At 50.2% G+C, this 27,995-nt stretch overlaps 1 protein-coding gene and 1 long non-coding RNA gene across 3 annotated transcripts in view; one reads left to right on the top strand and one right to left on the bottom strand.

Annotated features, from left to right (window-relative positions):
* Window positions 1-280: 280 nt before the first annotated feature.
* LOC143788063 (uncharacterized) lies at window positions 281-27,475 on the top strand. Its single transcript, XR_013218545.1, has 3 exons — window positions 281-867; window positions 944-1,014; window positions 27,185-27,475. It is a non-coding gene; the product is annotated as an uncharacterized LOC143788063 (long non-coding RNA).
* Window positions 878-27,995, bottom strand: part of BEST4 (bestrophin 4) — a 41,007-nt gene continuing 13,889 nt past the window's right edge. For both annotated transcript variants that reach the window (XM_077277416.1, XM_077277415.1), the window contains 7 exons: window positions 16,005-16,333; window positions 15,538-15,692; window positions 12,273-12,350; window positions 11,690-11,839; window positions 11,532-11,612; window positions 11,300-11,454; window positions 878-2,241 (listed from right to left, as the gene is read on the bottom strand). In XM_077277416.1, coding sequence (XP_077133531.1) covers window positions 1,815-2,241; window positions 11,300-11,454; window positions 11,532-11,612; window positions 11,690-11,839; window positions 12,273-12,350; window positions 15,538-15,692; window positions 16,005-16,333 — 1,375 coding nt within the window. In that variant the 3' untranslated portion in view covers window positions 878-1,814. The remainder of the gene's footprint in view (window positions 2,242-11,299; window positions 11,455-11,531; window positions 11,613-11,689; window positions 11,840-12,272; window positions 12,351-15,537; window positions 15,693-16,004; window positions 16,334-27,995) is intronic.

Raw genomic sequence — 27,995 nt, 5'->3', positions numbered from 1 at the left:
ATCTCATCCTCTCCTGTGTGATACTGTCTGCTGAGCCGTGTATCTAATCCTATCCTGTGTGATACTGACTGCTGAGCCGTGTATCTGATCCTCTCCTGTGTGATACTGACTGCTGAGCCGTGTATCTGATCCTCTCCTGTGTGATACTGATTGCTGAGCCGTGTATCTAATCCTCTCCTGTGTGATACTGTTTGCTGAGCCGTGTATCTCATCCTATCCTGTGTGATACTGACTGCTGAGCTGTGTATCTAATCCTCTCCTGTGTGATACTGACTGCTGAGCCGTGTATCTAATCCTCTCCTGTGTGATACTGACTGCTGAGCCGTGTATCTAATCCTCTCCTGTGTGATACTGACTGCTGAGCTGTGTATCTAATCCTCTCCTGTGTGATACTGACTGCTGAGCCGTGTATCTGATCCTCTCCTGTGTGATACTGACTGCTGAGCCGTGTATCTAATCCTATTCTGTGATACTGACTGCTGAGCCGTGTATCTCATCCTCTCCTGTGTGATACTGTCTGCTGAGCCGTGTAGCTAATCCTGTCCTGTGTGATACTGCTGAGCCGTGTATCTCATCCTCTCCTGTGTGATACTGACTGCTGAGCTGTGTATCTAATCCTATCCTATGTCCTCCAATCTTTGTCTCTACTGCTGGTAGAGAGGATAATGCTGCCACCTTGTGGTGGGTGTCGGAGCTGCGTTCTCTGGTCTCTTCTTTTCCTAAATATTTCTAAAGTGAACGTTTATTTGAAGAAAAAACTGTTTAAAAACATTTGTTGCCACAAACAGATTATTCTTTTAAACAAGATAGAAATACGAAGCTGCACAACAAAATGCATATTCCCCGAAGACTCCTGAGGCTTCTCATGTAATTTACATTATAATCGTTTATGTTTTAATTTGATTTATTATATTACGTTTCAAAATGTAATTTATTATTACAGGAAGCTGCACCAGATCTGCAACATTGATGTGCAGCACCAAAGTCCACTGCACCTGTACAGCCGACACATAGGTCAGTGTTCTGCATTGCAGGAAATATATAAATTAAAAAAAACTTATTTATCTGCCTCCAATATTTCAAAAAAATTATATTGCATCAATACTGGAGCGTAATAAGAGGGGCTGATATTAGTCACATATGGTGTAATGTCTGAAGGTTATATCAGCACTGGAGCGTTATAAGAGGGGCTGATATCAGTCACATATGGTGTAATGTCTGGGGGTTATATCAGTACTGGAGCGTTATAAGAGGGGCTGATATCAGTCACATATGGTGTAATGTCTGGAGGTTATATCAGTACTGGAGCGTTATAAGAGGAGCTGATATCAGTCACATATGGTGTAATGTCTGAAGGTTATATCAGTACTGGAGCGTTATAAGAGGGGCTGATATCAGTCACGTATGGTGTAATGTCTGGGGGTTATATCAGTACTGGAGCGTTATAAGAGGGGCTGATATCAGTCACATATGGTGTAATGTCTGGAGGTTATATCAGCACTGGAGCGTTATAAGAGGCTGATATCAGTCACATATGGTGTAATGTTTGGGGGTTATATCAGTACTGGAGCGTTATAAGAGGGGCTGATATCAGTCACATATGGTGTATTATCTGGAGGTTATATCAGTACTGGAGCGTTATAAGATTTCCGCGGTGGAGATTTGTGATATGAGGGGTCTATTGGGATGTTGGTGACTTCCCCGTTCCCCGTCTCATTGGTAATCTTTGCAGTCGTCCTTCTCTCTGCCTGGAATGTCTGATAACAGGGAGTAACAGCTGATATTTCAGGTGCGGTGTCCCGGGGTCTTCAGCACTACGCTTGGTCGGCTTCGATGTCTTCCTCAGAAGGTTCGTCCACGGTGATGAGAACGTTGGCGGTTTTCGGCTGCTCCATCTTTTTCTGTTTCTCTGACGCCTCCAGACGTCGAGGGAATTTGGACACAACTTTGGGGGTCGGCGGCTCACTGGCCCGACTTTCCCTTTCATCCTCGGTGGTCTCCTCCTCATCGATGCGCCCGTCGGGGTCCAGGTCTGAGTAGCGGGTGTTTGTGTTGGGAGAGGGAAATCCGTCTCCTCTGAAGCGGACAAGATGGCTTCTCACCCCGAGGCTCTTAAGATTTTTCATACCGACTGCGGGGGACGCGGCAGAAGAGAGAAAGCGGCTGAGCATCGGGGTGCGGGCCCGCGGGAGGTTGGGGGTGGCCGCCACCTGCTGACTCTGCTCAGAGTCCTTCTCAATGCTGAAATAAGAGAGATAGCGGTTATCCACATCATTGGCGATGCCTGACAGTGTCGGACTGGACCGGTCACCGACTCCAGGACCCACCAGTCACCGACTCCAGGACCCACCAGTATTCAAGATCGCACCAGTCACGGACTCCAGCACCCACCAGTCACGGACTCCGGCACCCACCAGTCACGGACTCCGGCACGCACCAGTCACGGACTCCAGGACCCACCAATCACCGACTCCAGGACCCACCAGTATTCAAGATCGCACCAGTCACGGACTCCAGCACGCACCAGTCACGGACTCCGGCACGCACCAATCACGGACTCCGGCACGCACCAATCACGGACTCCGGCACCCACCAGTCACGGACTCCAGCACCCACCAGTCACGGACTCCGGCACGCACCAATCACGGACTCCAGCACCCACCAATCACGGACTCCAGCACCCACCAGTCACGGACTCCAGCACCCACCAGTCACGGACTCCGGCACCCACCAGTCACGGACTCCGGCACCCACCAGTCACGGACTCCGGCACGCACCAATCACGGACTCCGGCACCCACCAGTCACGGACTCCGGCACCCACCAGTCACGGACTCCGGCACGCACCAATCACGGACTCCAGCACCCACCAGTCACGGACTCCGGCACCCACCAGTCACGGACTCCGGCACGCACCAGTCACGGACTCCAGGACCCACCAATCACGGACTCCAGCACCAATCACGGACTCCAGCACCCACCAGTCACGGACTCCGGCACCCACCAGTCACGGACTCCGGCACCCACCAGTCACGGACTCCGGCACGCACCAGTCACGGACTCCAGCACCCACCAGTCACGGACTCCGGCACCCACCAGTCACGGACTCCGGCACGCACCAGTCACGGACTCCAGGACCCACCAATCACCGACTCCAGCACCCACTAGTCACCGACTCCAGGACCCACCAGTATTCAAGATCTCACCAGTCACCGACTCCAGCACCCACCAATCGCCGACTCCAGCACCCACCAGTCACTGACTCCAGCACCCACCAATCGCCGACTCCAGCACCCACCAATCGCCGACTCCAGACCCCACTTTTCAGCTACGTGCAGATGTGACATTATCCCCCACCACAAATGTACATAACAATGATCTGGTAGATTGTTAGATGAAGAAAATGCCGCCTGTCTGTACACAGTGACCCATGTATATAGTGCCAAGTACTGTTCATATAAGAGGGTGGTGGCCAGTGGCGTAACTACAAAGTTATGGACCCTGCTGCGAACTTTCAAAATGGGCCCCCCCCATGTCAAAATATTTTCCACCAAAATTCACATTTTCCCTATTCATTTTGCACACTACAGCTTTATTGCAAAGTTATATAGTGTGACCTCAGTGGCGTTACTATTCGGTGCCCCATCCTGGTATATATATTTGTCCCCCGTACTGCTGTTATGAAAATAAACCATTATACTCATCAGAGGCTTACATAGAAGTCATGGGGATCCATATAAGAAGTATAATGCACCCCCATAGTCCTCCTTATAATATAATGCACCCCCATAGTCCTCCTTATAATATAATGCACCCCCAAAGTCCTCTATACAATGTACTGCACAGCGCATAGTCATCCATCTATATATATATAATTGTCTAAGGGTCACTTCCGTCTTTCTGTCCTCAACTTCCGTAACGGTTATTCATTCGCTGATTGGTCTCGCCAGCTGCCTGTCATGGCTGCCGCGGCCAATCAGCGACGGGCACAGTCCGATTAGTCCCTCCCTACTCCCCTGCAGTCAGTGCCCGGCGCCCGCTCCATACTCCCCGCAGTCACGGCTTACACAGGGTTAATGCCAGCGGTAACGGACCGCGTTATGCTGCAGGTAACTCACTCCGTTACCGCCGCTATTAACCCTGTGTGACCAAGTATTTACTATTGAGGCAGCCTATGCAGCGTAAATAGTAAAAGGATCTAATGTTAAAAATAATAAAAAAAAATAAAAAATCATTATATACTCACCTTCCGCCGCCTTTCCCGTTCCTCGCGACCCTCCGTTAACCGCTGTGTGCAAGCGGCAGGTTCCGGTATCAAGGAACGTATGGCAGAAGGACCTGCCATGACGTCACGGTCATGTGACCGCAACGTCATCACACCCGGAAGCTGCCGCCTGTACCGCGCTCAGGCGACAGAACTACAAGTATGGTGAGTATGTTAGAACTACAGGGGGCCCTCGGATCGGACGGTGAGTATGTTTATTTTTTATTTTTTAACCTGTGACATACGTAGCTGGGCAATATACTACGTGGCTGTGCAATATACTACGTCACTGGGCAATATACTACGTGGCTCTGTGCTCTATACTACGTCACTGGGCAATATACTACGTGGCTGGGCTATATACTACGTGGCTGGGCAATATACTACGTGGCTGTGCAATATACTACGTCACTGGGCAATATACTACGTGGCTCTGTGCTCTATACTACGTCACTGGGCAATATACTACGTGGCTGGGCTATATACTACGTGGCTGGGCAATATACTACATGGCTGGGTAATATATTACTTGGCTCTGTGCTGTATACTACATCACTGGGCAATATACTACGTGGCTGGGCAATATACTACGTCACTGGGCAATATACTACATGGCTGGGCTATATACTACGTCGCTGTGCAATTTACTACGTGGCTCTGTGCTGTATACTACGTCACTGGGCAATATACTACCAATCAACAAAAAAGCGTGTGCACAGCTCTATATGAAGGTGCCCAGGTAGGTTCCAAAACCTTAGTGATACGTATAATAAAACCTGGCACTCAACTTTTATAAAGGTGTTTTTTTTATTCCAAGCGGAAGTGCAGTAACAGCAAAACGTTTCGGTCATAAACACATGACCTTCATCAGCGGTGGACAAGCGGTGGACACCGTGTCTGCATACCTGAGCATTCTAATCAGTGCCTTCCTTTAAAGGGCATTAAGCATTACAGTCTGTTAAAACAGAGCAAACACTTATCTCACCATCAATCACCATACGTAACTGATGAAGGTCATGTGTTTATGACCGAAACGTTTTGCTGTTACTGCACTTCCGCTTGGAATAAAAAAACACCTTTATAAAAGTTGAGTGCCAGGTTTTATAATACGTGGGCAATATACTACGTGGCTGGGCAATATACTACGTGGCTGGGCTATATACTACGTGGCTGGGCTATATACTACGTGGCGGGGCTATATACTACGTGGCTGGGCTATATACTACGTGGCTGGGCTATATACTACGTGGCTGGGCTATATACTTTGTGGGCTGTGCAATATACTACGTGGACATGCATATTCTAGAATACCCGATGCGTTAAAATCGGGCCACCATCAAGTATAGTATAATACACTCCCCATAGTCCTCCATATAGTATAATACACTCCCCATAGTCCTCCATATAGTATTATACATTCCCCATAGTCCTCTATATAGTATAATACACTCCTCAGTCTTCCATATGGTATACTATACTCCTCAGTCCTCCATATAGTATAATACACTCCTCATAGTGCTTCATATAGTATAATACACTCCTCAGTCCTCCATATAGTATAATACACTCCTCATAGTCCTCAATATAGTATAATACACTGCTCATAGTTCTCCATATAGTATAATGCGCCCCTCATAGTCCTCCATATAGTATAATGCGCCCCTAATAGTCCTCCATATAGTATAATACACTCCTCAGTCCTCCATATATTAAAATACACTGCTCAGTCCTCCATATAGTATAATACACTCCTCATAGTGCTCCATATAGTATAATGCACCACCATCGTCATCCATGTCATACAATTCACTTCCCATAGTATAATGCACCCCATAGTTCTTCATCTATATATATATAAAGATTGTCTAAGGGTTTTTCTGTCTGTCTGTCCTGGAAATCCCGCGTCTCTGATTTGTCGAGGCCGCCAGGCTTCGACCAATCAGCGACGGGCACAGTATCGACATAGAAATCCCGCGTCTCTGATTGGTCGAGGCCGCCAGGCTTCGACCAATCAGCGACGGGCACAGTATTGACGTAGATGTCATAATGGTTGCCATGGCGACGATGATGTCATAAAGGTTGCCTCGACCAATCAGCGACGAGCACAGTCTGCCGCGAATTCTGGAATCATCTTTGTCCATATACTACGGGGACATGCATATTCTAGAATACCCGATGCATTAGAATCGGGCCACCGTCTAGTATAGTATAATGTATTCCCCATAGTCCTCGACAGTGTCGGACTGGGGCACCAGAGAATCCTCCGGTGGGCCCCGCCACCAGGCCCTGCCTGCCTCCTTCATTTGTTCCTGCCCAGGCTGCATCATCCGGGCCCGGCACACAGGCTGTATGGAAGAATTGACGTGAATGTGATCATGTGAAGAAGTGCAGCCGCGCGGCAGCTCCTTCTTCACATGACATCACGATTCATCACCTCACTCAGTGCCTGCGCTGGCGTACTGTGTGCTCTGCTGCCGACGCCGACTGTGCTGGCGCTGCTATCTATATACTGAGCATTCATAAGAGCGGCCCGTGCGCAGCGTGCGGGTGTGTGCAGCGTGCGGGTGTGCGCAGCGTGCGGGTGTGCGCAGCGTGGGGGTGTGCGCAGCGTGCGGGTGTGCGCAGCGTGGGGGTGTGCGCAGCGTGGGGGTGTGCGCAGCGTGCGGGTGTGCGCAGCGTGCGGGTGTGCGCAGCGTGGGGGTGTGCGCAGCGTGCGGGTGTGCGCAGCGTGCGGGTGTGCGCAGCGTGCGGGTGTGCGCAGCGTGCGGGTGTGCGCAGCGTGCGGGTGTGTGCATGCCGACCTCTCAGCCAGCCAGCACAGAGGAACAGCTGACTGATTGTGTGAGGCTGAGCTGAGAGAAGAGACAGACTGACTGACACACACGGACGCACCGCACGCGCTGCGCAGCACACAACAGGCTCAGGCTCGCCGCTCAGCAGACCCACCACCAGTCACACATACCATACCAAGCATTGTATTATGATCTAGGCTCCGCCTCGCCTCCTCTTCATCATCCAACCTGTGTGTGGACTACGGTTTTCTAATGCTGATTGGCTGACATGCAGCCAATCAGCATTAGTTTTCTTTGTGTGACCTCACAGCACACCTCAGACAATGAGCTGTGCTGTGATTGGTCGGCTCGGCTGTCCTGCCCAAGCAGCACAGGCGCACTGTCTGCAATATCGTACAGTCGGAGTCGGAGAGGCTGGAGCTGAGGGTCCGGACATTTGCGGATTACGGAGTCAGTATTAATGTAATGCAGTACACTAATGTAATGTGTCACTTACAGTAAAATATGCCTGCAGGCAGCCTGCAGCATAGTTCTACACAGCCACTTAGTTATGGCATGGGAGGCCCCGGCCCCCTGCAATCTAAAAGTGACACAAGGTGGGGGTCCGGGCCCCCATAGAAAATTTCTAATTTCCTGTGGTCCCCCTTCCCCACTTTCTCCTAATTTACTGTGGGGTCACCTCTCCCACCATTTCACCTCTGGGGAACGGCCCCAAAGGGGCACACAGGGGGCCCTCAAGAAATTAGGTGACACAGTGGGGAAGGGGTCCTCAGGAAATCAGGTGACGTGACACAGTGAGGAAGGCAATATACTACGTGGCTCTGTGCTGTATACTACGTCGCTGTGCAATATACTACGTCGCTGGGCAATATACTACCTGAAGAAAAGGACAGCGCCACACCGGATAGTGAAAAGCAGCTCACATATTTATTCTGCCTTCTGCGGCAACGTTTCGGTCCAAAGACCTTTGTCAAGGCTTGACAAAGGTCTTTGGACCAAAACGTTGCCGCAGGAGGCAGAATAAATATGTGAGCTGCTTTTCACTATCCGGTGTGGCGCTGTCCTTTTCTTCAGTTTGGATTTGGATGTTCTATCTGGGATGGACCCCCTGGTGAGAACGTGCGCCCCGATGTCCATAGAGACTATATAATTATAGGGTGCGGCTTTACTGCTTTTTTTGAAACTTGGGCAATATACTACGTCCCTGGGCAATATACTACGTCTCTGGGCAATATACTACGTCACTGGGCAATATACTACGTCTCTGGGCAATATACTACGTCTCTGGGCAATATACTACGTCTCTGGGCAATATACTACATCACTGGGCAATATACTACGTCACTGGGCAATATACTACGTCTCTGGGCAATATACTACGTCTCTGGGCAATATACTACGTCTCTGGGCAATATACTACGTCTCTGGGCTGTATACTACGTCACTGGGCAATATACTACGTCACTGGGCAATATACTACGTCTCTGGGCAATATACTACGTCTCTGGGCAATATACTACGTCTCTGGGCAATATACTACGTCTCTGGGCAATATACTACGTCTCTGGGCAATATACTACGTCTCTGGGCAATATACTACGTCCCTGGGCAATATACTACGTGGCTGCGCAATATACTACGTGGCTGGGCAATATACTACGTGGCTGGGCAATATACTACTTGGGTGTTAAAGGGGCCCATGAAAACCTGGAGCCGACCCTGGCGACAACGCGCATCAAGATGAATACCGGCTGCTACTGTGACAGGGTGCTCTGCTCTGTGACAGGCCATGTGTTGAAGTCACATAGCAGTTTTGTTAAATGACTCCTGCAGCCTTTGATAGGCCGGCGGCCTTTCAATGTTACTACTATGTGATGTCAGCTCGCGGCCTGTCACAGAGCAGAGCGCCCTGTCACAGCTGCAGTCGGCAGCCATTGTAACGACCACACCGAATATGAAGCCAAAAGAGGATGCTGGGGAGCGCAAGAAGGTGAGAAGAATCCCCCCCTCTGTAGTTGGGCAAAGTAGTGACCATAGGGACGGACATAGGGGCCCAGGGAGCGTACATTAAATAAAGGGGCCCAGGATGAGGACATTATTACTGGAAGTGCTAACCTCTGAACCGTGCTGCCCTAATATGTCATATTATTCGGTCACTATGTGGTGGTAATATGTGATCTGGTCATGGTGTGGCGGTATTTCTTCCTGTATGTGGTATTAATGGTCTTGGTATAGTGGATTGTGTTGTGTATGGCGGTCATTTGTTCACTCTGATATTAATTAGGAGAAGATTCTTTATTTCCATTAGAGTTTTAATGCTTTGTACACAGCAGCGGAGATGCACTTACAGGGGGTTTCCTGTGGAAAAAAGTAATCACCTCTCCACAGAATAAGTGATAACGTATTGATTGGTGGGGGTCTGACTGCTTGGACCCATTCAACAAAATGTGGAACTTTTTATCCCCATTAGACTGGAGTGGCATGTCCGACTAGATCACTGATCCATTCATTCACTCTGTGGCTGCACTTGTTTTTTTCTGGAAGCCCCAAAGTGAATGAATGGAGCTGCGGTCAGATATCCCACCTACCGCTGCATTTTAAAATAGGGATAAAAGTGTCCTGTCAGGGATAAAACTTCCCCATTCTTCCGATCGGTGCAGTTTCTAATGGTCGGACCTAAGCGATCACCTATCCTGTGGAGCCCATGGATCGGTGACAACTTGTTTTAACCCCATTAATGTAAACTACCGAAATTATACATCCCAGTTATTGGGGCACACAGTAGATGTGCAGCAGCCGCTGGTGTTTTACAGCCGATGCTCCACTATAATGACAGATATTTGCATATAGCAATAGGGTGGGCCCCTAGAGTCCATTCCTCTGGTGGGCCCCAGACACCCCAGTCCGACCCTGGTCCTCGATACAGTATAATGCAGCCCACATATAGTATAACGCAGCCACCGCACAGAGTATAATGTAACCCCCCATAGAATATAATGCAGCCCCCTCATATAGTATAATGTAGCCTTCTCATAGAGTATGATGCAATCACCCCTCATAGAATATAAATATAATACAGCCTTCCAAAGAATATAATGTAGCCCCGAATAGAATATAATAGAGCCCACCTCCCCATAGAATATAATGTAGTCCCCATCAAAGAGTATGATGCAATCCTCCCTCATAAAATCTAATACAGACCCCCATAGAATATAATGTAGCCCCCCATAGAATATAATACATCCCACCTCTCCATAGTATATAATGTAGCCACCCATAGAATATAATACACCCCCAATAGTATATAACACAGCCTCCCCCATAGAATATAATATACCCCAATAGTATATAATAGCCACATACTATATAACACAGCCTCCCCCATAGAATATAATATAACCCCACAGTATATAACACAGCCCGCGTAGGATATAGCTCAGCCTGCATCCCCCCCCCCCCCCCCCGAGAATGGCCCCACAGTCCAGTACTCACTGTTATAGTACAACAACAAAAAAACACACTCCTCACCTCTCCTCGTGCCCGCTCTGCTCCCTGCTCCTGTCTCAGCGGCTGCACTGCCTGGCACACAGTGAGTGCACAATGACGTCATCGTGCACCCGCAGTGTCAGAGGCAGAGCGGGGAATGATGGGAGAGGGAGCATCAGCTCACGTTCTCTCCTCCATCATTGCTTTGAACTATACCGGCAGACGCAGGTATAATTCAATGCGGTGGCGGGGGAGTCTGCGCTGGCGGCAGGCGGGCCCCCTGCCTCACAGGGGCCCCATAGAGGCTGCGTGATGTGCCGCTAGCAGGGGGCCCTTGCTTTGAACTGTATCGGCTTCATAGACGCCGGTATAGTGCAATGCGGCGGGGGAGACGGATGCCTCTGACCGTCCGGGCCCGGTTGCAGCTGCGACCGCTGCGATCGTGGTAGTTACGCCCCTGGTGGTGGCCCACCGGAGGATTCTCCTGTTATCCTGTCGGCCACTACAAGCCTGTCTGGCACTACAACTTCCAGCATATCCTGAGAGCCGCAGGAAGGTACAACTATATTCAGTCTATACAAGGCTCCGTGAGTCGGGACTGTGGACTGACACATTGTAACGAAGGAGCCCGAGCTGCTCACTTCTCACTGACACATTGTAACTCTGAGAATCGGCGGCTCCAGCAGAGATGGTGAAAGAAGGAAACATTATATGATAGGAAATCTGGGACCGCAGTGATGGCGGCCGCCGCTCCTCACCGCATGTCGAAGGTGGAGCCCATGAAGGACGGTTTCAGGGTCTCGGCGGCGGTGGCCATGGTATATGGCGGCAGCGCGCTCTGCTCGTCCCAGTACTTGTCTTTCTCGATGGGCGGCAGGTTTTGGTACATATCATCCACAGAGAGGAGGGAAACCTATAGGACAAGAGTGCGGACATGAGTAGGGGGAGGCCAGGCGCGGTGCAGGCGGGTCGCCCCCCATCAGCTCTCACCTGTAGATTTCTGTCTATCAGTCTGTTAGTCTCAAAATCGTCATCATCTTCTCCGAAGGGATTAATGATTTGCTCGGCCACCTGGAAAATCGAGACTGACGATCACCAATATGGCGGCACAATGAGGGGTGCGGAAAAGAACCGAAAATGTCACAAACCTTCAGCCACCCGAAATAGAAGAAGAACTCCAGCAGCGCAAAGATGGGGACGTAAATGTCCGGGGGGGGATCCTCCTCCCCCGGAAATGGGACGAACTGCCGACCGATGAGACAGGAGGCGAAGAACGAGTAGACGGCGATGGTGACCACCTGTGGGGAGGACGCTGTCGTCATCACACTGCACTATACAAGTACTACAACTCCCAGCGGACTAGTAATTACAGCTCTGGAGGTGACTGTTGGATAAGACACGATGTAACAGCAGAATAGTGAGGGCAGCTCTGGAGGTGAAAGGAAAATAGGACACGATGTAACAGCAGAATAGTGAGTGCAGCTCTGGAGGTGAATGGAGGGTAAGGGACGATGTAACAGCAGAATAGTGACCGCAGCTCTGGAGGTGAATGGAGAATAGGACAGGATGTAACAGCAGAATAGTGAGGACAGCTCTGGAGGTGACTGGAGGGTAAGAGACGATGTAACAGCACAATGATGACTGCAGCTCTGGAGGTGACTAGAGTCCTAAAGGGGGGGCAGCAGAAAATCCTTCTGTCTTGACGGATATAGGACTCGTGTCCAGTCTGACCTGTGTGTAGACGAGCGGCACGCTGATCCAGTCATAGTGGAAGAGCATGCTGCACTTGGCGCGGTATTTATTCAGCTCCTGGGGAGACACAAGAGAGAAGAGATAATGGCGGCAGAGGCGACTATTGCTCATTATTACTGTGAAGACCTTGGGCCTCAATGCAAAATCTGCAGCAAATGTCCAAACCGTTCTGCATCATTCGCAGCACTGGTCTTATATGGGCAAGAGGCAAATTTGGCCCCTCGGGGTCCCAGGACCGAGCACAAATACATCGTCTGTGCCCCTGGACATAGACGGAAATGACACAGACGCACGACCCCATATGGGCTCCTGTATATCACAGCCTTTAGGATGGGATCACTGACCGGCCGTCCAGTATCCAGCCACATCCCCTAGAATAATGCCAGACGCAGCGCCCCCACATAGCCAGAAATGTCAGCGACAAAGCCCCCTACAATGCACCGCATCACCCCAATCCCAGTGCCCCCACAAGGCCAGATGTGGTGTACCCCCCACATAATGTTAGCCATAGTGACTTCCTCATGGATGCCAGACTGAGAGCTCCCCAACAATGCCATTCCCAGTGCCCCCGATGACGCCAGCTGTAGCACCCATCACAATGCCAGCTGTAGTGCCCCCCATGATTCCAGCTATGGTGCCCCCCACAATGCCAGCTGTAGTGCCCCCATGACACCAGCTGTAGTGCCCCATGACGCCAGCTGTAGCCCCCCCCATGACACCAGCTGTAGTCCCCCCATGATTCCAGCAGTAGTGCCCCATGACGCCAGCTGTAGTGCCCCATGACGCCAGCTGTAGTCCCCCCATGACGCCAGCTGTAGTCCCCCCCATGATGCCAGCTGTAGTCCCCCCCATGACGCCAGCTGTAGTGCCCCCCACGACGCCAGCTGTAGTGCCCCCCATGATTCCAGCTGTAGTGCCCCATGACGCCAGCTGTAGTGCCCCCATGATTCCAGCTGTAGTGTCCCATGACGCCAGCTGTAGTGCCCCATGATGCCAGCTGTAGTCCCCCCATGACGCCAGCTGTAGTCCCCCCCATGACGCCAGCTGTAGTGCCCCCCATGATGCCAGCTGTAGTGCCCCCCATGATGCCAGCTGTAGTCCCCCCCATGATGACAGCTGTAGTGCCCCCATGATGCCAGCTGTAGTCCCCCCCATGACGCCAGCTGTAGTCCCCCCCATGACGCCAGCTGTAGTGCCCCATGACGCCAGCTGTAGTCCCCCCATGAAGCCAGCTGTAGTCCCCCCCATGATGCCAGCTGTAGTCCCCCCATGATGCCAGCTGTAGTGCCCCCCATGATGCCAGCTGTAGTCCCCCCCATGACACAGCTGTAGTGCCCCCCATGATGCCAGCTGTACTCCCCCCGTGACGCCAGCTGTAGTGCCCCATGACGCCAGCTGTAGTCCCCCCTATGATGCCAGCTGTAGTGCCCAATGATGCCAGCTGTAGTGCCCAATGATGCCAGCTGTAGTCCCCACCATGATGCCAGCTGTAGTGCCCCCCATGACGCCAGCTGTAGTGCCCCCCATGATTCCAGCTGTAGTGCCCCATGACGCCAGCTGTAGTGCCCCCATGATTCCAGCTGTAGTGTCCCATGACGCCAGCTGTAGTGCCCCATGATGCCAGCTGTAGTCCCCCCATGACGCCAGCTGTAGTCCCCCCCATGACGCCAGCTGTAGTGCCCCCCATGATGCCAGCTGTAGTGCCCCCCATGATGCCAGCTGTAGTCCCCCCCATGACGACAGCTGTAGTGCCCCCATGATGCCAGCTGTAGTCCCCCCCATGACGCCAGCTGTAGCGCCCCCCATGATGCCAGCTGTAGTGCCCCATGATGCCAGCTGTAGTCCCCCCATGACGCCAGCTGTAGTGCCCCCCATGATGCCAGCTGTAGTCCCCCCCATGATGCCAGCTGTAGTGCCCCCCATGATGCCAGCTGTAGTCCCCCTATGCCAGCTGTAGTCCCCCCCATGACGCCAGCTGTAGTGCCCCCCATGATGCCAGCTGTAGTCCCCCCCATGACGCCAGCTGTAGTGCCCCCCATGATGCCAGCTGTAGTCCCCCCCCATGACGCCAGCTGTAGTGCCCCCCATGATTTCAGCTGTAGTGCCCCATGACGCCAGCTGTAGTCCCCCCCATGACGCCAGCTGTAGTGCCCCCATGATTCCAGCTGTAGTGCCCCCCATGACGCCAGCTGTAGTCCCCCCATGACGCCAGCTGTAGTGCCCCCCATGATGCCAGCTGTAGTCCCCCCATGATGCCAGCTGTAGTCCCCCTATGATGCCAGCTGTAGTGCCCCCCATGCCAGCTGTAGTCCCCCCCATGACGCCAGCTGTAGTGCCCCCCATGATGCCAGCTGTAGTCCCCCCCATGATGCCAGCTGTAGTGCCCCCCATGATTTCAGCTGTAGTGCCCCATGACGCCAGCTGTAGTCCCCCCCATGACGCCAGCTGTAGTGCCCCCATGATTCCAGCTGTAGTGCCCCCCATGACGCCAGCTGTAGTCCCCCCCATGACGCCAGCTGTAGTGCCCCCCATGATGCCAGCTGTAGTCCCCCCATGATGCCAGCTGTAGTCCCCCTATGATGCCAGCTGTAGTGCCCCCCATGCCAGCTGTAGTCCCCCCCATGACGCCAGCTGTAGTGCCCCCCATGAGGCCAGCTGTAGTGCCCCCCATGACGCCAGCTGTAGTGCCCCCCATGATGCCAGCTGTAGTGCCCCATGACGCTAGCTGTAGTGCCCCCCATGATGCCAGCTGTAGTCCCCCCCATGACGCCAGCTGTAGTGCCCCCCATGATGCCAGCTGTAGTGCCCCCCATGACGCCAGCTGTAGTGCCCCCCATGACGCCAGCTGTAGTCCCCCCATGACGCCAGCTGTAGTGCCCCCCATGATGCCAGCTGTAGTCCCCCATGACGCCAGCTGTAGTCCCCCCCATGACGCCAGCTGTAGTGCCCCCCATGATGCCAGCTGTAGTCCCCCCCATGACGCCAGCTGTAGTGCCCCCCATGATGCCAGCTGTAGTCCCCCCATGACGCCAGCTGTAGTGCCCCCCATGACGCCAGCTGTAGTCCCCCCATGACGCCAGCTGTAGTGCCCCCCATGATGCCAGCTGTAGTCCCCCCATGACGCCAGCTGTAGTCCCCCCATGACGCCAGCTGTAGTGCCCCCCATGATGCCAGCTGTAGTGCCCCCCATGATGCCAGCTGTAGTGCCCCCTCCACAATACATAATATATCACACAGAACTCACATCTATGAGGAGTTTCAGGGCGATGTCGTCCCGCACTCTGCCGTCCCTCCGAGCCTGAGCCGCCAGGTTGGTGAACCAGACGCAAGGAATCCAATACTTATTGAAGTCTGATGATAAACTCTCAAATTTCTTCAGCTCCTCGTGGGTTATGAACCCTGGAAGAACAAGACGTCATGTTCACAACCAGCAGACACGGATCCCTCAAATATTAATGCCCCCCTGTTCCTGGAGGTATCCCCACTAATGACAGGGTTCAGGACTGGATCTACCCAGAATCTCACCCTCAGGGCTCGGTCTGTGACCCCTGACCCAGCTATGACCTTTAGTGAAGCTCTGCAGCGCATTTTACCCCCAGGTCTTCTCTGGCATTTTTTCATTCCACTAAATGTAAACCCAACCTTCACGTCCGCCCGTCCTCCAGGTGACTGGGGGTCTATGGAAGCGTTAGACGTTTGCTCAGATCCCACCTGCTTCCACTATATGTTCCATCGATGGAAATCTCTTCAGCACTCGGACACTGACGGATCTCAGGATTAGCACTGACGATAGGTTGGCGTAGCGGATCAGGGTGCGTCGCAGAAGACGACCTCTCTCATCTCCTCCATGGACGTTGCTGGACACCGCACACATGAGTTGATCCGGCAGAGGGATGCTGGTGTACTGATCCCACCAACGCTTGATGACCTGGGTGACGTAGAAGCCCAGGACAAAGGGGAGAGGGATCAGTTTGCTCTTTGCATCACAGTATTTGGCAACCTCCTTAAATAGTTTCTTCTGATCCTCTGTTAGGACCACTCTGCACTCAAGAAAGGGAAAATCAATCAGTTTAAGGACAACTCTGCTCAACAGACATCCATAGCACAATCCTTATTCTTTATACAAATTTCCTAATTACCTGCTTCTCCCTCAAATATAAAATAATTCTACCTGCAGCCACCACTAGGGGGAGCTCCCTGTATACAGAGATACATGATAAGATCATGTCTGCAGCCACCACTAGGGGGAGCTCCCTTTATACAGAGATACATGATAAGATCCAGTCTGCAGCCACCACTAGGGGGAGCTCCCTGTATACAGAGATACATGATAAGATCATGTCTGCAGCCACCACTAGGGGGAGCTCCCTGTATACAGAGATACATGATAAGATCCTGTCTGCAGTCACCACTAGGGGGAGCTCCCTGTATACAGAGATACATGATAAGATCCTATCTGCAGCCATCACTAGGGGGAGCTTCCTGTATACAGAGATACATGATGAGATACTGTCTGCAGCCACCACTAGGGGGAGCTCCCTGTATACAGAGATACATGATAAGATCCTGTCTGCAGCCACCACTAGGGGGAGCTCCCTGTATACAGATATACATAATAATATTCTGTCTGCAGCCACCTCTAGGGGGAGCTCCCTGTATACAGAGATACATGATAAGATCCTGTCTGCAGTCACCACTAGGGGGAGCTCCCTGTATACAGAGATACATGATAAGATCCTGTCTGCAGCCACCACTAGGGGAAGCTCCCTGTATACAGAGATATATGATAAGATCCTGTCTGCAGCCACCAGTAGGGGGAGCTCCCTGTATACAGAGATACATGATAAGATCCTGTCTGCAGCCACCAGTAGGGGGAGCTCCCTGTATACAGAGATACATGATAAGATCCTGTCTGCAGCCACCACTAGGGGGAGCTCCCTGTATACAGAGATACATGATAAGATTCTGTCTGCAGACACCACTAGGGGGAGCTCCCTGTATACAGAGATACATGATAAGATCCTGTCTGCAGTCACCACTAGGGGGAGCTCCCTGTATACAGAGATACATGATAAGATCCTGTCTGCAGTCACCACTAGGGGGAGCTCCCTGTATACTGATACATGATAAGATCCTGTCTGTAGCCACCACTAGGGGGAGCTCCCTGTATATAAATATACATAATAATATTCTGTCTGCAGCCACCTCTAGGTGGGAGCTCCCTGTATACAGAGATACATGATAAGATCCTATCTGCAGCCACCACTAGGGGGAGCTTCCTGTATAAAGAGATACATGATGAGATCCTGTCTGCAGCCACCACTAGGGGGAGCTCCCTGTATACAGATATACATAATAATATTCTGTCTGCAGCCACCTCTAGAGGGAGCTCCCTGTATACAGAGATACATGATAAGATCCTGTCTGCAGTCACCACTAGGGGGAGCTCCCTGTATACAGATATACATGATAAGATCCTGTCTGCAGTCACCACTAGGGGGAGCTCCCTGTATACAGAGATACATGATAAGATCCTGTCTGCAGCCACCACTAGGGGGAGCTCCCTGTATACAGAGATACATGATAAGATCCTGTCTGCAGTCACCACTAGAGGGAGCTCCCTGTATACAGATACATGATAAGATCCTGTCTGTAGCCACCACTAGGGGGAGCTCCCTGTATATAGATATACATAATAATATTCTGTCTGCAGCCACCACTAGGGGGAGCTCCCTGTATACAGAGATACATGATAAGATCCTGTCTGCAGCCACCACTAGGGGGAGCTCCCTGTATACAGATATACATGATAAGATCCTGTCTGCAGTCACCACTAGGGGGAGCTCCCTGTATACAGAGATACATGATAAGATCCTGTCTACAGCCACCTCTAGAGGGAGCTCCCTGTATACAGATATACATGATAAGATCCTGTCTGCAGCCACCACTAGGGGGAGCTCCCTGTATACAGATATACATGATAAGATCCTGTCTGCAGCCACCACTAGGGGGAGCTCCCTGTATACAGATATACATGATAAGATCCTGTCTGCAGCCACCACTAGGGGGAGCTCCCTGTATACAGAGATACATGATAAGATCCTGTCTGCAGTCACCACTAGGGGGAGCTCCCTGTATACAGAGATACATGATAAGATCCTGTCTGCAGCCACCACTAGGGGGAGCTCCCTGTATACAGAGATACATGATAAGATCCTGTCTGCAGTCACCACTAGAGGGAGCTCCCTGTATACAGATACATGATAAGATCCTGTCTGTAGCCACCACTAGGGGGAGCTCCCTGTATATAGATATACATAATAATATTCTGTCTGCAGCCACCACTAGGGGGAGCTCCCTGTATACAGAGATACATGATAAGATCCTGTCTGCAGTAACCACTAGGGGGAGCTCCCTGTATACAGAGATACATTATAAGATCCTGTCTGCAGTCACCACTAGGGGGAGCTCCCTGTATACAGAGATACATGATAAGATCCTGTCTGCAGCCACCACTAGGGGGAGCTCCCTGTATACAGAGATACATGATAAGATCCTGTCTGCAGTCACCACTAGGGGGAGCTCCCTGTATACAGATATACATGATAAGATCCTGTCTGCAGTCACCACTAGGGGGAGCTCCCTGTATACAGAGATACATGATAAGATCCTGTCTGCAGTCACCACTAGGGTGAGCTCCCTGTATACAGATATACATGATAAGATCCTGTCTGCAGTCACCACTAGGGGGAGCTCCCTGTATATAGATATACATGATAAGATCCTGTCTGCAGTCACCACTAGGGGGAGCTCCCTGTATATAGATATACATGATAAGATCCTGTCTGCAGTCACCACTAGGGGGAGCTCCCTGTATATAGATATACATAATAATATTCTGTCTGCAGCCACCACTAGGGGGAGCTCCCTGTATAGATACATGATAAGATCCTGTCTGCAGTAACCACTAGGGGGAGCTCCCTGTATACAGAGATACATTATAAGATCCTGTCTGCAGTCACCACTAGGGGGAGCTCCCTGTATACAGAGATACATGATAAGATCCTGTCTGCAGCCACCACTAGGGGGAGCTCCCTGTATACAGAGATACATGATAAGATCCTGTCTGCAGCCACCACTAGGGGGAGCTCCCTGTATACAGAGATACATGATAAGATCCTGTCTGCAGCCACCACTAGGGGGAGCTCCCTGTGTACAGAGATACATGATAAGATCCTGTCTGCAGCCACCACTAGGGGGAGCTCCCTGTATACAGAGATACATGATAAGATCCTGTCTGCAGCCACCACTAGGGGGAGCTCCCTGTATACAGAGATACATGATAAGATCCTGTCTGCAGCCACCACTAGGGGGAGCTCCCTGTGTACAGAGATACATGATAAGATCCTGTCTGCAGCCACCACTAGGGGGAGCTCCCTGTGTACAGAGATACATGATAAGATCCTGTCTGCAGCCACCACTAGGGGGAGCTCCCTGTATACAGAGATACATGATAAGATCCTGTCTGCAGCCACCACTAGGGGGAGCTCCCTGTATACAGAGATACATGATAAGATCCTGTCTGCAGCCACCACTAGGGGAAGCTCCCTGTATATAGAGATACATGATAAGATCCTGTCTGCAGTCACCACTAGGGGGAGCTCCCTGTATACAGAGATACATGATAAGATCCTGTCTGCAGTCACCACTAGGGTGAGCTCCCTGTATACAGATATACATGATAAGATCCTGTCTACAGCCACCACTAGGGGGAGCTCCCTGTATACAGAGATACATGATAAGATCCTGTCTGCAGTCACCACTAGGGTGAGCTCCCTGTATACAGATATACATGATAAGATCCTGTCTGCAGTCACCACTAGGGGGAGCTCCCTGTATACAGAGATACATGATAAGATCCTGTCTGCAGTCACCACTAGGGGGAGCTCCCTGTGTACAGAGATACATGATAAGATCCTGTCTACAGCCACCACTAGGGGGAGCTCCCTGTATACAGAGATACATGATAAGATCCTGTCTGCAGCCACCACTAGGGGGAGCTCCCTGTATACAGAGATACATGATAAGATCCTGTCTGCAGTCACCACTAGGGGGAGCTCCCTGTATAGAGATACAAGATAAGATTCTGTCTGCAGTCACCAGTAGGGTGAGCTCCCTGTATACAGAGATACATGATAAGATCCTGTCTGCAGTCACCACTAGGGGGAGCTCCCTGTGTACAGAGATACATGATAAGATCCTGTCTACAGCCACCACTAGGGGAAGCTCCCTGTATACAGATATACATGATAAGATCCTGTCTGCAGCCACCACTAGGGGGAGCTCCCTGTATACAGATATACATGATAAGATCCTGTCTGCAGCCACCACTAGGGGGAGCTCCCTGTATACAGATATACATGATAAGATCCTGTCTGCAGTCACCACTAGGGGGAGCTCCCTGTATACAGAGATACATGATAAGATCCTGTCTGCAGCCACCACTAGGGGGAGCTCCCTGTATACAGAGATACATGATAAGATCCTGTCTGCAGTCACCACTAGAGGGAGCTCCCTGTATACAGATACATGATAAGATCCTGTCTGTAGCCACCACTAGGGGGGAGCTCCCTGTATATAGATATACATAATAATATTCTGTCTGCAGCCACCACTAGGGGGAGCTCCCTGTATACAGAGATACATGATAAGATCCTGTCTGCAGTAACCACTAGGGGGAGCTCCCTGTATACAGAGATACATTATAAGATCCTGTCTGCAGTCACCACTAGGGGGAGCTCCCTGTATACAGAGATACATGATAAGATCCTGTCTGCAGCCACCACTAGGGGGAGCTCCCTGTATACAGAGATACATGATAAGATCCTGTCTGCAGTCACCACTAGGGGGAGCTCCCTGTAAACAGAGATACATGATAAGATCCTGTCTGCAGCCACCACTAGGGGGAGCTCCCTGTGTACAGAGATACATGATAAGATCCTGTCTGCAGCCACCACTAGGGGGAGCTCCCTGTGTACAGAGATACATGATAAGATCCTGTCTGCAGCCACCACTAGGGGGAGCTCCCTGTGTACAGAGATACATGATAAGATCCTGTCTGCAGTCACCACTAGGGGGAGCTTCCTGTATACAGAGATACATGATAAGATCCTGTCTGCAGCCACCACTAGGGGGAGCTCCCTGTATACAGAGATACATGATAAGATCCTGTCTGCAGCCACCACTAGGGGGAGCTCCCTGTGTACAGCGATACATGATAAGATCCTGTCTGCAGCCACCACTAGGGGGAGCTCCCTGTATACAGAGATACATGATAAGATCCTGTCTGCAGCCACCACTAGGGGAAGCTCCCTGTATACAGAGATACATGATAAGATCCTGTCTGCAGTCACCACTAGGGGGAGCTCCCTGTATACAGAGATACATGATAAGATCCTGTCTGCAGTCACCACTAGGGTGAGCTCCCTGTATACAGATATACATGATAAGATCCTGTCTACAGCCACCACTAGGGGGAGCTCCCTGTATACAGAGATACATGATAAGATCCTGTCTGCAGTCACCACTAGGGTGAGCTCCCTGTATACAGATATACATGATAAGATCCTGTCTGCAGTCACCACTAGGGGGAGCTCCCTGTATACAGAGATACATGATAAGATCCTGTCTGCAGTCACCACTAGGGGGAGCTCCCTGTGTACAGAGATACATGATAAGATCCTGTCTGCAGTCACCACTAGGGGGAGCTCCCTGTATACAGAGATACATGATAAGATCCTGTCTGTAGCCACCACTAGGGTCAGCTCCCTGTATACAGAGATACATGATAAGATCCTGTCTGCAGCCACCACTAGGGGGAGCTCCCTGTATACAGAGATACATGATAAGATCCTGTCTGCAGTCACCACTAGGGTGAGCTCCCTGTATACAGAGATACATGATAAGATCCTGTCTGCAGCCACCACTAGGGGGAGCTCCCTGTATACAGAGATACATGATAAGATCCTGTCTGCAGCCACCACTAGGGTGAGCTCCCTGTATACAGAGATACATAATTCTCTGTCTGCAGTCACCACTAGGGGGAGCTCCCTGTATACAGAGATACATGATAAGATACTGTCTGCAGCCACCACTAGGGGGAGCTCCCTGTATACAGAGATACATGATAAGATCCTGTCTGCAGTCACCACTAGGGGGAGCTCCCTGTGTACAGAGATACATGATAAGATCCTGTCTACAGCCACCACTAGGGGGAGCTCCCTGTATACAGATATACATGATAAGATCCTGTCTGCAGCCACCACTAGGGGGAGCTCCCTGTATACAGATATACATGATAAGATCCTGTCTGCAGCCACCACTAGGGGGAGCTCCCTGTATACAGATATACATGATAAGATCCTGTCTGCAGTCACCACTAGGGGGAGCTCCCTGTATACAGAGATACATGATAAGATCCTGTCTGCAGCCACCACTAGGGGGAGCTCCCTGTATACAGAGATACATGATAAGATCCTGTCTGCAGTCACCACTAGAGGGAGCTCCCTGTATACAGATACATGATAAGATCCTGTCTGTAGCCACCACTAGGGGGGAGCTCCCTGTATATAGATATACATAATAATATTCTGTCTGCAGCCACCACTAGGGGGAGCTCCCTGTATACAGAGATACATGATAAGATCCTGTCTGCAGTAACCACTAGGGGGAGCTCCCTGTATACAGAGATACATGATAAGATCCTGTCTGCAGTCACCACTAGGGGGAGCTCCCTGTATACAGAGATACATGATAAGATCCTGTCTGCAGCCACCACTAGGGGGAGCTCCCTGTACACAGAGATACATGATAAGATCCTGTCTGCAGCCACCACTAGGGGGAGCTCCCTGTACACAGAGATACATGATAAGATCCTGTCTGCAGTCACCACTAGGGGGAGCTCCCTGTAAACAGAGATACATGATAAGATCCTGTCTGCAGCCACCACTAGGGGGAGCTCCCTGTATACAGAGATGCATGATAAGATCCTGTCTGCAGCCACCACTAGAGGGAGCTCCCTGTATACAGAGATACATGATAAGATCCTGTCTGCAGTCACCACTAGGGGGAGCTCCCTGTGTACAGAGATGCATGATAAGATCCTGTCTGCAGCCACCACTAGGGGGAGCTCCCTGTATACAGAGATACATGATAAGATCCTGTCTGCAGCCACCACTAGGGGAAGCTCCCTGTATACAGAGATACATGATAAGATCCTGTCTGCAGTCACCACTAGGGTGAGCTCCCTGTATACAGATATACATGATAAGATCCTGTCTACAGCCACCACTAGGGGGAGCTCCCTGTATACAGAGATACATGATAAGATCCTGTCTGCAGTCACCACTAGGGTGAGCTCCCTGTATACAGATATACATGATAAGATCCTGTCTGCAGTCACCACTAGGGGGAGCTCCCTGTATACAGAGATACATGATAAGATCCTGTCTGCAGTCACCACTAGGGGGAGCTCCCTGTGTACAGAGATACATGATAAGATCCTGTCTGCTGTCACCACTAGGGGGAGCTCCCTGTATACAGAGATACATGATAAGATCCTGTCTGTAGCCACCACTAGGGTCAGCTCCCTGTATACAGAGATACATGATAAGATCCTGTCTGCAGCCACCACTAGGGGGAGCTCCCTGTATACAGAGATACATGATAAGATCCTGTCTGCAGCCACCACTAGGGGGAGCTCCCTGTATACAGAGATACATGATAAGATCCTGTCTGCAGTCACCACTAGGGGGAGCTCCCTGTATACAGAGATACATGGTAAGATCCTGTCTGCAGTCACCACTAGGGGGAGCTCCCTGTATACAGAGATACATGATAAGATCCTGTCTGCAGTCACCACTAGGGGGAGCTCCCTGTATACAGAGATACATGATAAGATCCTGTCTGCAGCCACCACTAGGGGGAGCTCCCTGTATACAGATATACATGATAAGATCCTGTCTACAGCCACCACTAGGGGGAGCTCCCTGTATACAGAGATACATGATAAGATCCTGTCTGCAGCCACCACTAGGGGGAGCTCCCTGTATACAGATATACATGATAAGATCCTGTCTACAGCCACCACTAGGGGGAGCTCCCTGTATACAGAGATACATGATAAGATCCTGTCTGCAGTCACCACTAGGGGGAGCTCCCTGTATACAGAGATACATGATAAGATCCTGTCTGCAGTCACCACTAGGGGGAGCTCCCTGTGTACAGAGATACATGATAAGATCCTGTCTGCAGTCACCACTAGGGGGAGCTCCCTGTATACAGAGATACATGATAAGATCCTGTCTGTAGCCACCACTAGGGTCAGCTCCCTGTATACAGAGATACATGATAAGATCCTGTCTGCAGCCACCACTAGGGTGAGCTCCCTGTATACAGAGATACATGATAAGATCCTGTCTGCAGCCACCACTAGGGGGAGCTCCCTGTATACAGAGATACATGATAAGATCCTGTCTGCAGCCACCACTAGGGGGAGCTCCCTGTATACAGAGATACATGATAAGATCCTGTCTGCAGTCACCACTAGGGTGAGCTCCCTGTATACAGAGATACATGGTAAGATCCTGTCTGCAGTCACCACTAGGGGGAGCTCCCTGTATACAGAGATACATGATAAGATCCTGTCTGCAGTCACCACTAGGGGGAGCTCCCTGTATACAGAGATACATGATAAGATCCTGTCTGCAGTCACCACTAGGGTGAGCTCCCTGTATACAGAGATACATGATAAGATCCTGTCTGCAGTCACCACTAGGGGGAGCTCGCTGTATACAGAGATACATGATAAGATCCTGTCTGTAGCCACCACTAGGGTCAGCTCCCTGTATACAGAGATACATGATAAGATCCTGTCTGCAGCCACCACTAGGGTGAGCTCCCTGTATACAGAGATACATGATAAGATCCTGTCTGCAGTCACCACTAGGGGGAGCTCCCTGTATACAGAGATACATGATAAGATCCTGTCTGCAGCCACCACTAGGGGGAGCTCCCTGTATACAGAGATACATGATAAGATCCTGTCTGCAGCCACCACTAGGGGGAGCTCCCTGTATACAGAGATACATGATAAGATCCTGTCTGCAGCCACCACTAGGGGGAGCTCCCTGTATACAGAGATACATGATAAGATCCTGTCTGCAGTCACCACTAGGGGGAGCTCCCTGTATACAGAGATACATGATAAGATCCTGTCTGCAGTCACCACTAGGGGGAGCTCCCTGTATACAGATATACATGATAAGATCCTGTCTACAGCCACCACTAGGGGGAGCTCCCTGTATACAGAGATACATGATAAGATCCTGTCTGCAGTCACCACTAGGGTGAGCTCCCTGTATACAGAGATACATGATAAGATCCTGTCTGCAGTCACCACTAGGGTGAGCTCCCTGTATACAGATATACATGATAAGATCCTGTCTGCAGTCACCACTAGGGTCAGCTCCCTGTATACAGAGATACATGATAAGATCCTGTCTGTAGCCACCACTAGGGTCAGCTCCCTGTATACAGAGATACATGATAAGATCCTGTCTGTAGCCACCACTAGGGTCAGCTCCCTGTATACAGAGATACATGGTAAGATCCTGTCTGCAGTCACCACTAGGGTGAGCTCCCTGTATACACAGATACATGGTAAGATCCTGTCTGCAGTCACCACTAGGGGGAGCTCCCTGTATACAGAGATACATGATAAGATCCTGTCTGCAGTCACCACTAGGGGGAGCTCCCTGTATACAGAGATACATGATAAGATCCTGTCTGCAGTCACCACTAGGGTGAGCTCCCTGTATACAGAGATACATGATAAGATCCTGTCTGCAGTCACCACTAGGGGGAGCTCCCTGTATACAGAGATACATGATAAGATCCTGTCTGCAGTCACCACTAGGGTGAGCTCCCTGTATACAGAGATACATGATAAGATCCTGTCTGCAGTCACCACTAGGGGGAGCTCCCTGTATACAGAGATACATGATAAGATCCTGTCTGTAGCCACCACTAGGGTCAGCTCCCTGTATACAGAGATACATGATAAGATCCTGTCTGCAGCCACCACTAGGGTGAGCTCCCTGTATACAGAGATACATGATAAGATCCTGTCTGCAGTCACCACTAGGGGGAGCTCCCTGTATACAGAGATACATGATAAGATCCTGTCTGCAGCCACCACTAGGGGGAGCTCCCTGTATACAGAGATACATGATAAGATCCTGTCTGCAGTCACCACTAGGGGGAGCTCCCTGTATACAGAGATACATGATAAGATCCTGTCTGCAGTCACCACTAGGGGGAGCTCCCTGTATACAGAGATACATAAGATCCTGTCTGCAGCCGCCACTAGAGGGAGCTCCCTGTATACAGAGATACATGATAAGATCCTGTCTGCAGTCACCACTAGGGGGAGCTCCCTGTATACAGAGATACATGATAAGATCCTGTCTGCAGCCACCACTAGGGGGAGCTCCCTGTATACAGAGATACATGATAAGATCCTGTCTGCAGCCACCACTAGGGGGAGCTCCCTGTATACAGAGATACATGATAAGATCCTGTCTGCAGTCACCACTAGGGGGAGCTCCCTGTATACAGAGATACATGATACTACACAGTACCACGTCTATAGCCTATATATATGTATATTGACAATAATTTCCATCTGTTGTCTGTTCCATTTGCACAACAGCATGTGAAATTGATTGTCAATCAGTGTTACTTCCTAAGTGAACAGTTTGATTTCACAGAAGTTTGATTTAATTGGAGTTATATTCTGTTGTTTAAGTGTTCCCTTTATTTTTTTTGAACAGTGTGTATATACAGCTCTGGCACAAATTAAGAGACCACCACATCACATCCCTGTCATGGCCGCCCAATCTCCAGACCTGAACCCCATTGAAAACCTCTGGAATGTAATTAAGAGGATGATGGATAGTCACAAGTCATCAAACAAAGAAGAACTGCCGACATTATTGTTTGTTGTTTCTAAATGATTATGAACTTGTTTTCTTTGTATTATTTGAGATCTGAAAGCACTGATTTTTTTTTTATTTTGATCATGTCTCCTTTTAAGAAAAAAATAAAAAATGTATTGCTTGGAAGTTCGGCGATATGTTGTCAGAAGTTTATAGAATAAAAGAACAATTTACATTACACTCAAAAATATACCTATAAAGAGAAAAATCAGACAAACTGAACATTTTGCAGTGGTCGTTAAACTTTTGCCAGAGCTGTATGTATGTGTGTATATGTATATATACAGTACAGACCAAAAGTTTGGACACACCTTCTCATTTAAAGATTTTTCTGTATTTTCATGACTGAAAATTGTACATTCACACTGAATCATCAAAACTATGAATGAAACTATGTGGAATTATATACGTAACAAAAAAGTGTGAAACAACTGAAAATACGTCTTATATTCTAGGTTCTTCACAGTAGCCACCTTTTGCTTTGATGACTGCTTTGCACACTCTTGGCATTCTCCTGATGAGCTTACAGTACCACTCCTCCTGTCCTGTATATATATACTGCACAGTACCACCTCTATATCCTGTATATATATATATATATATATATATATATATATATATATATATATACACTGCACAGTACCAC

The sequence above is a fragment of the Ranitomeya variabilis genome, chromosome 8, assembly GCF_051348905.1.
Source record: "Ranitomeya variabilis isolate aRanVar5 chromosome 8, aRanVar5.hap1, whole genome shotgun sequence".
NCBI lineage: Eukaryota > Metazoa > Chordata > Amphibia > Anura > Dendrobatidae > Ranitomeya > Ranitomeya variabilis.
Note: the sequence above shows the minus strand (reverse complement) of the source record. Positions and strands in the feature narration are given on the sequence as shown.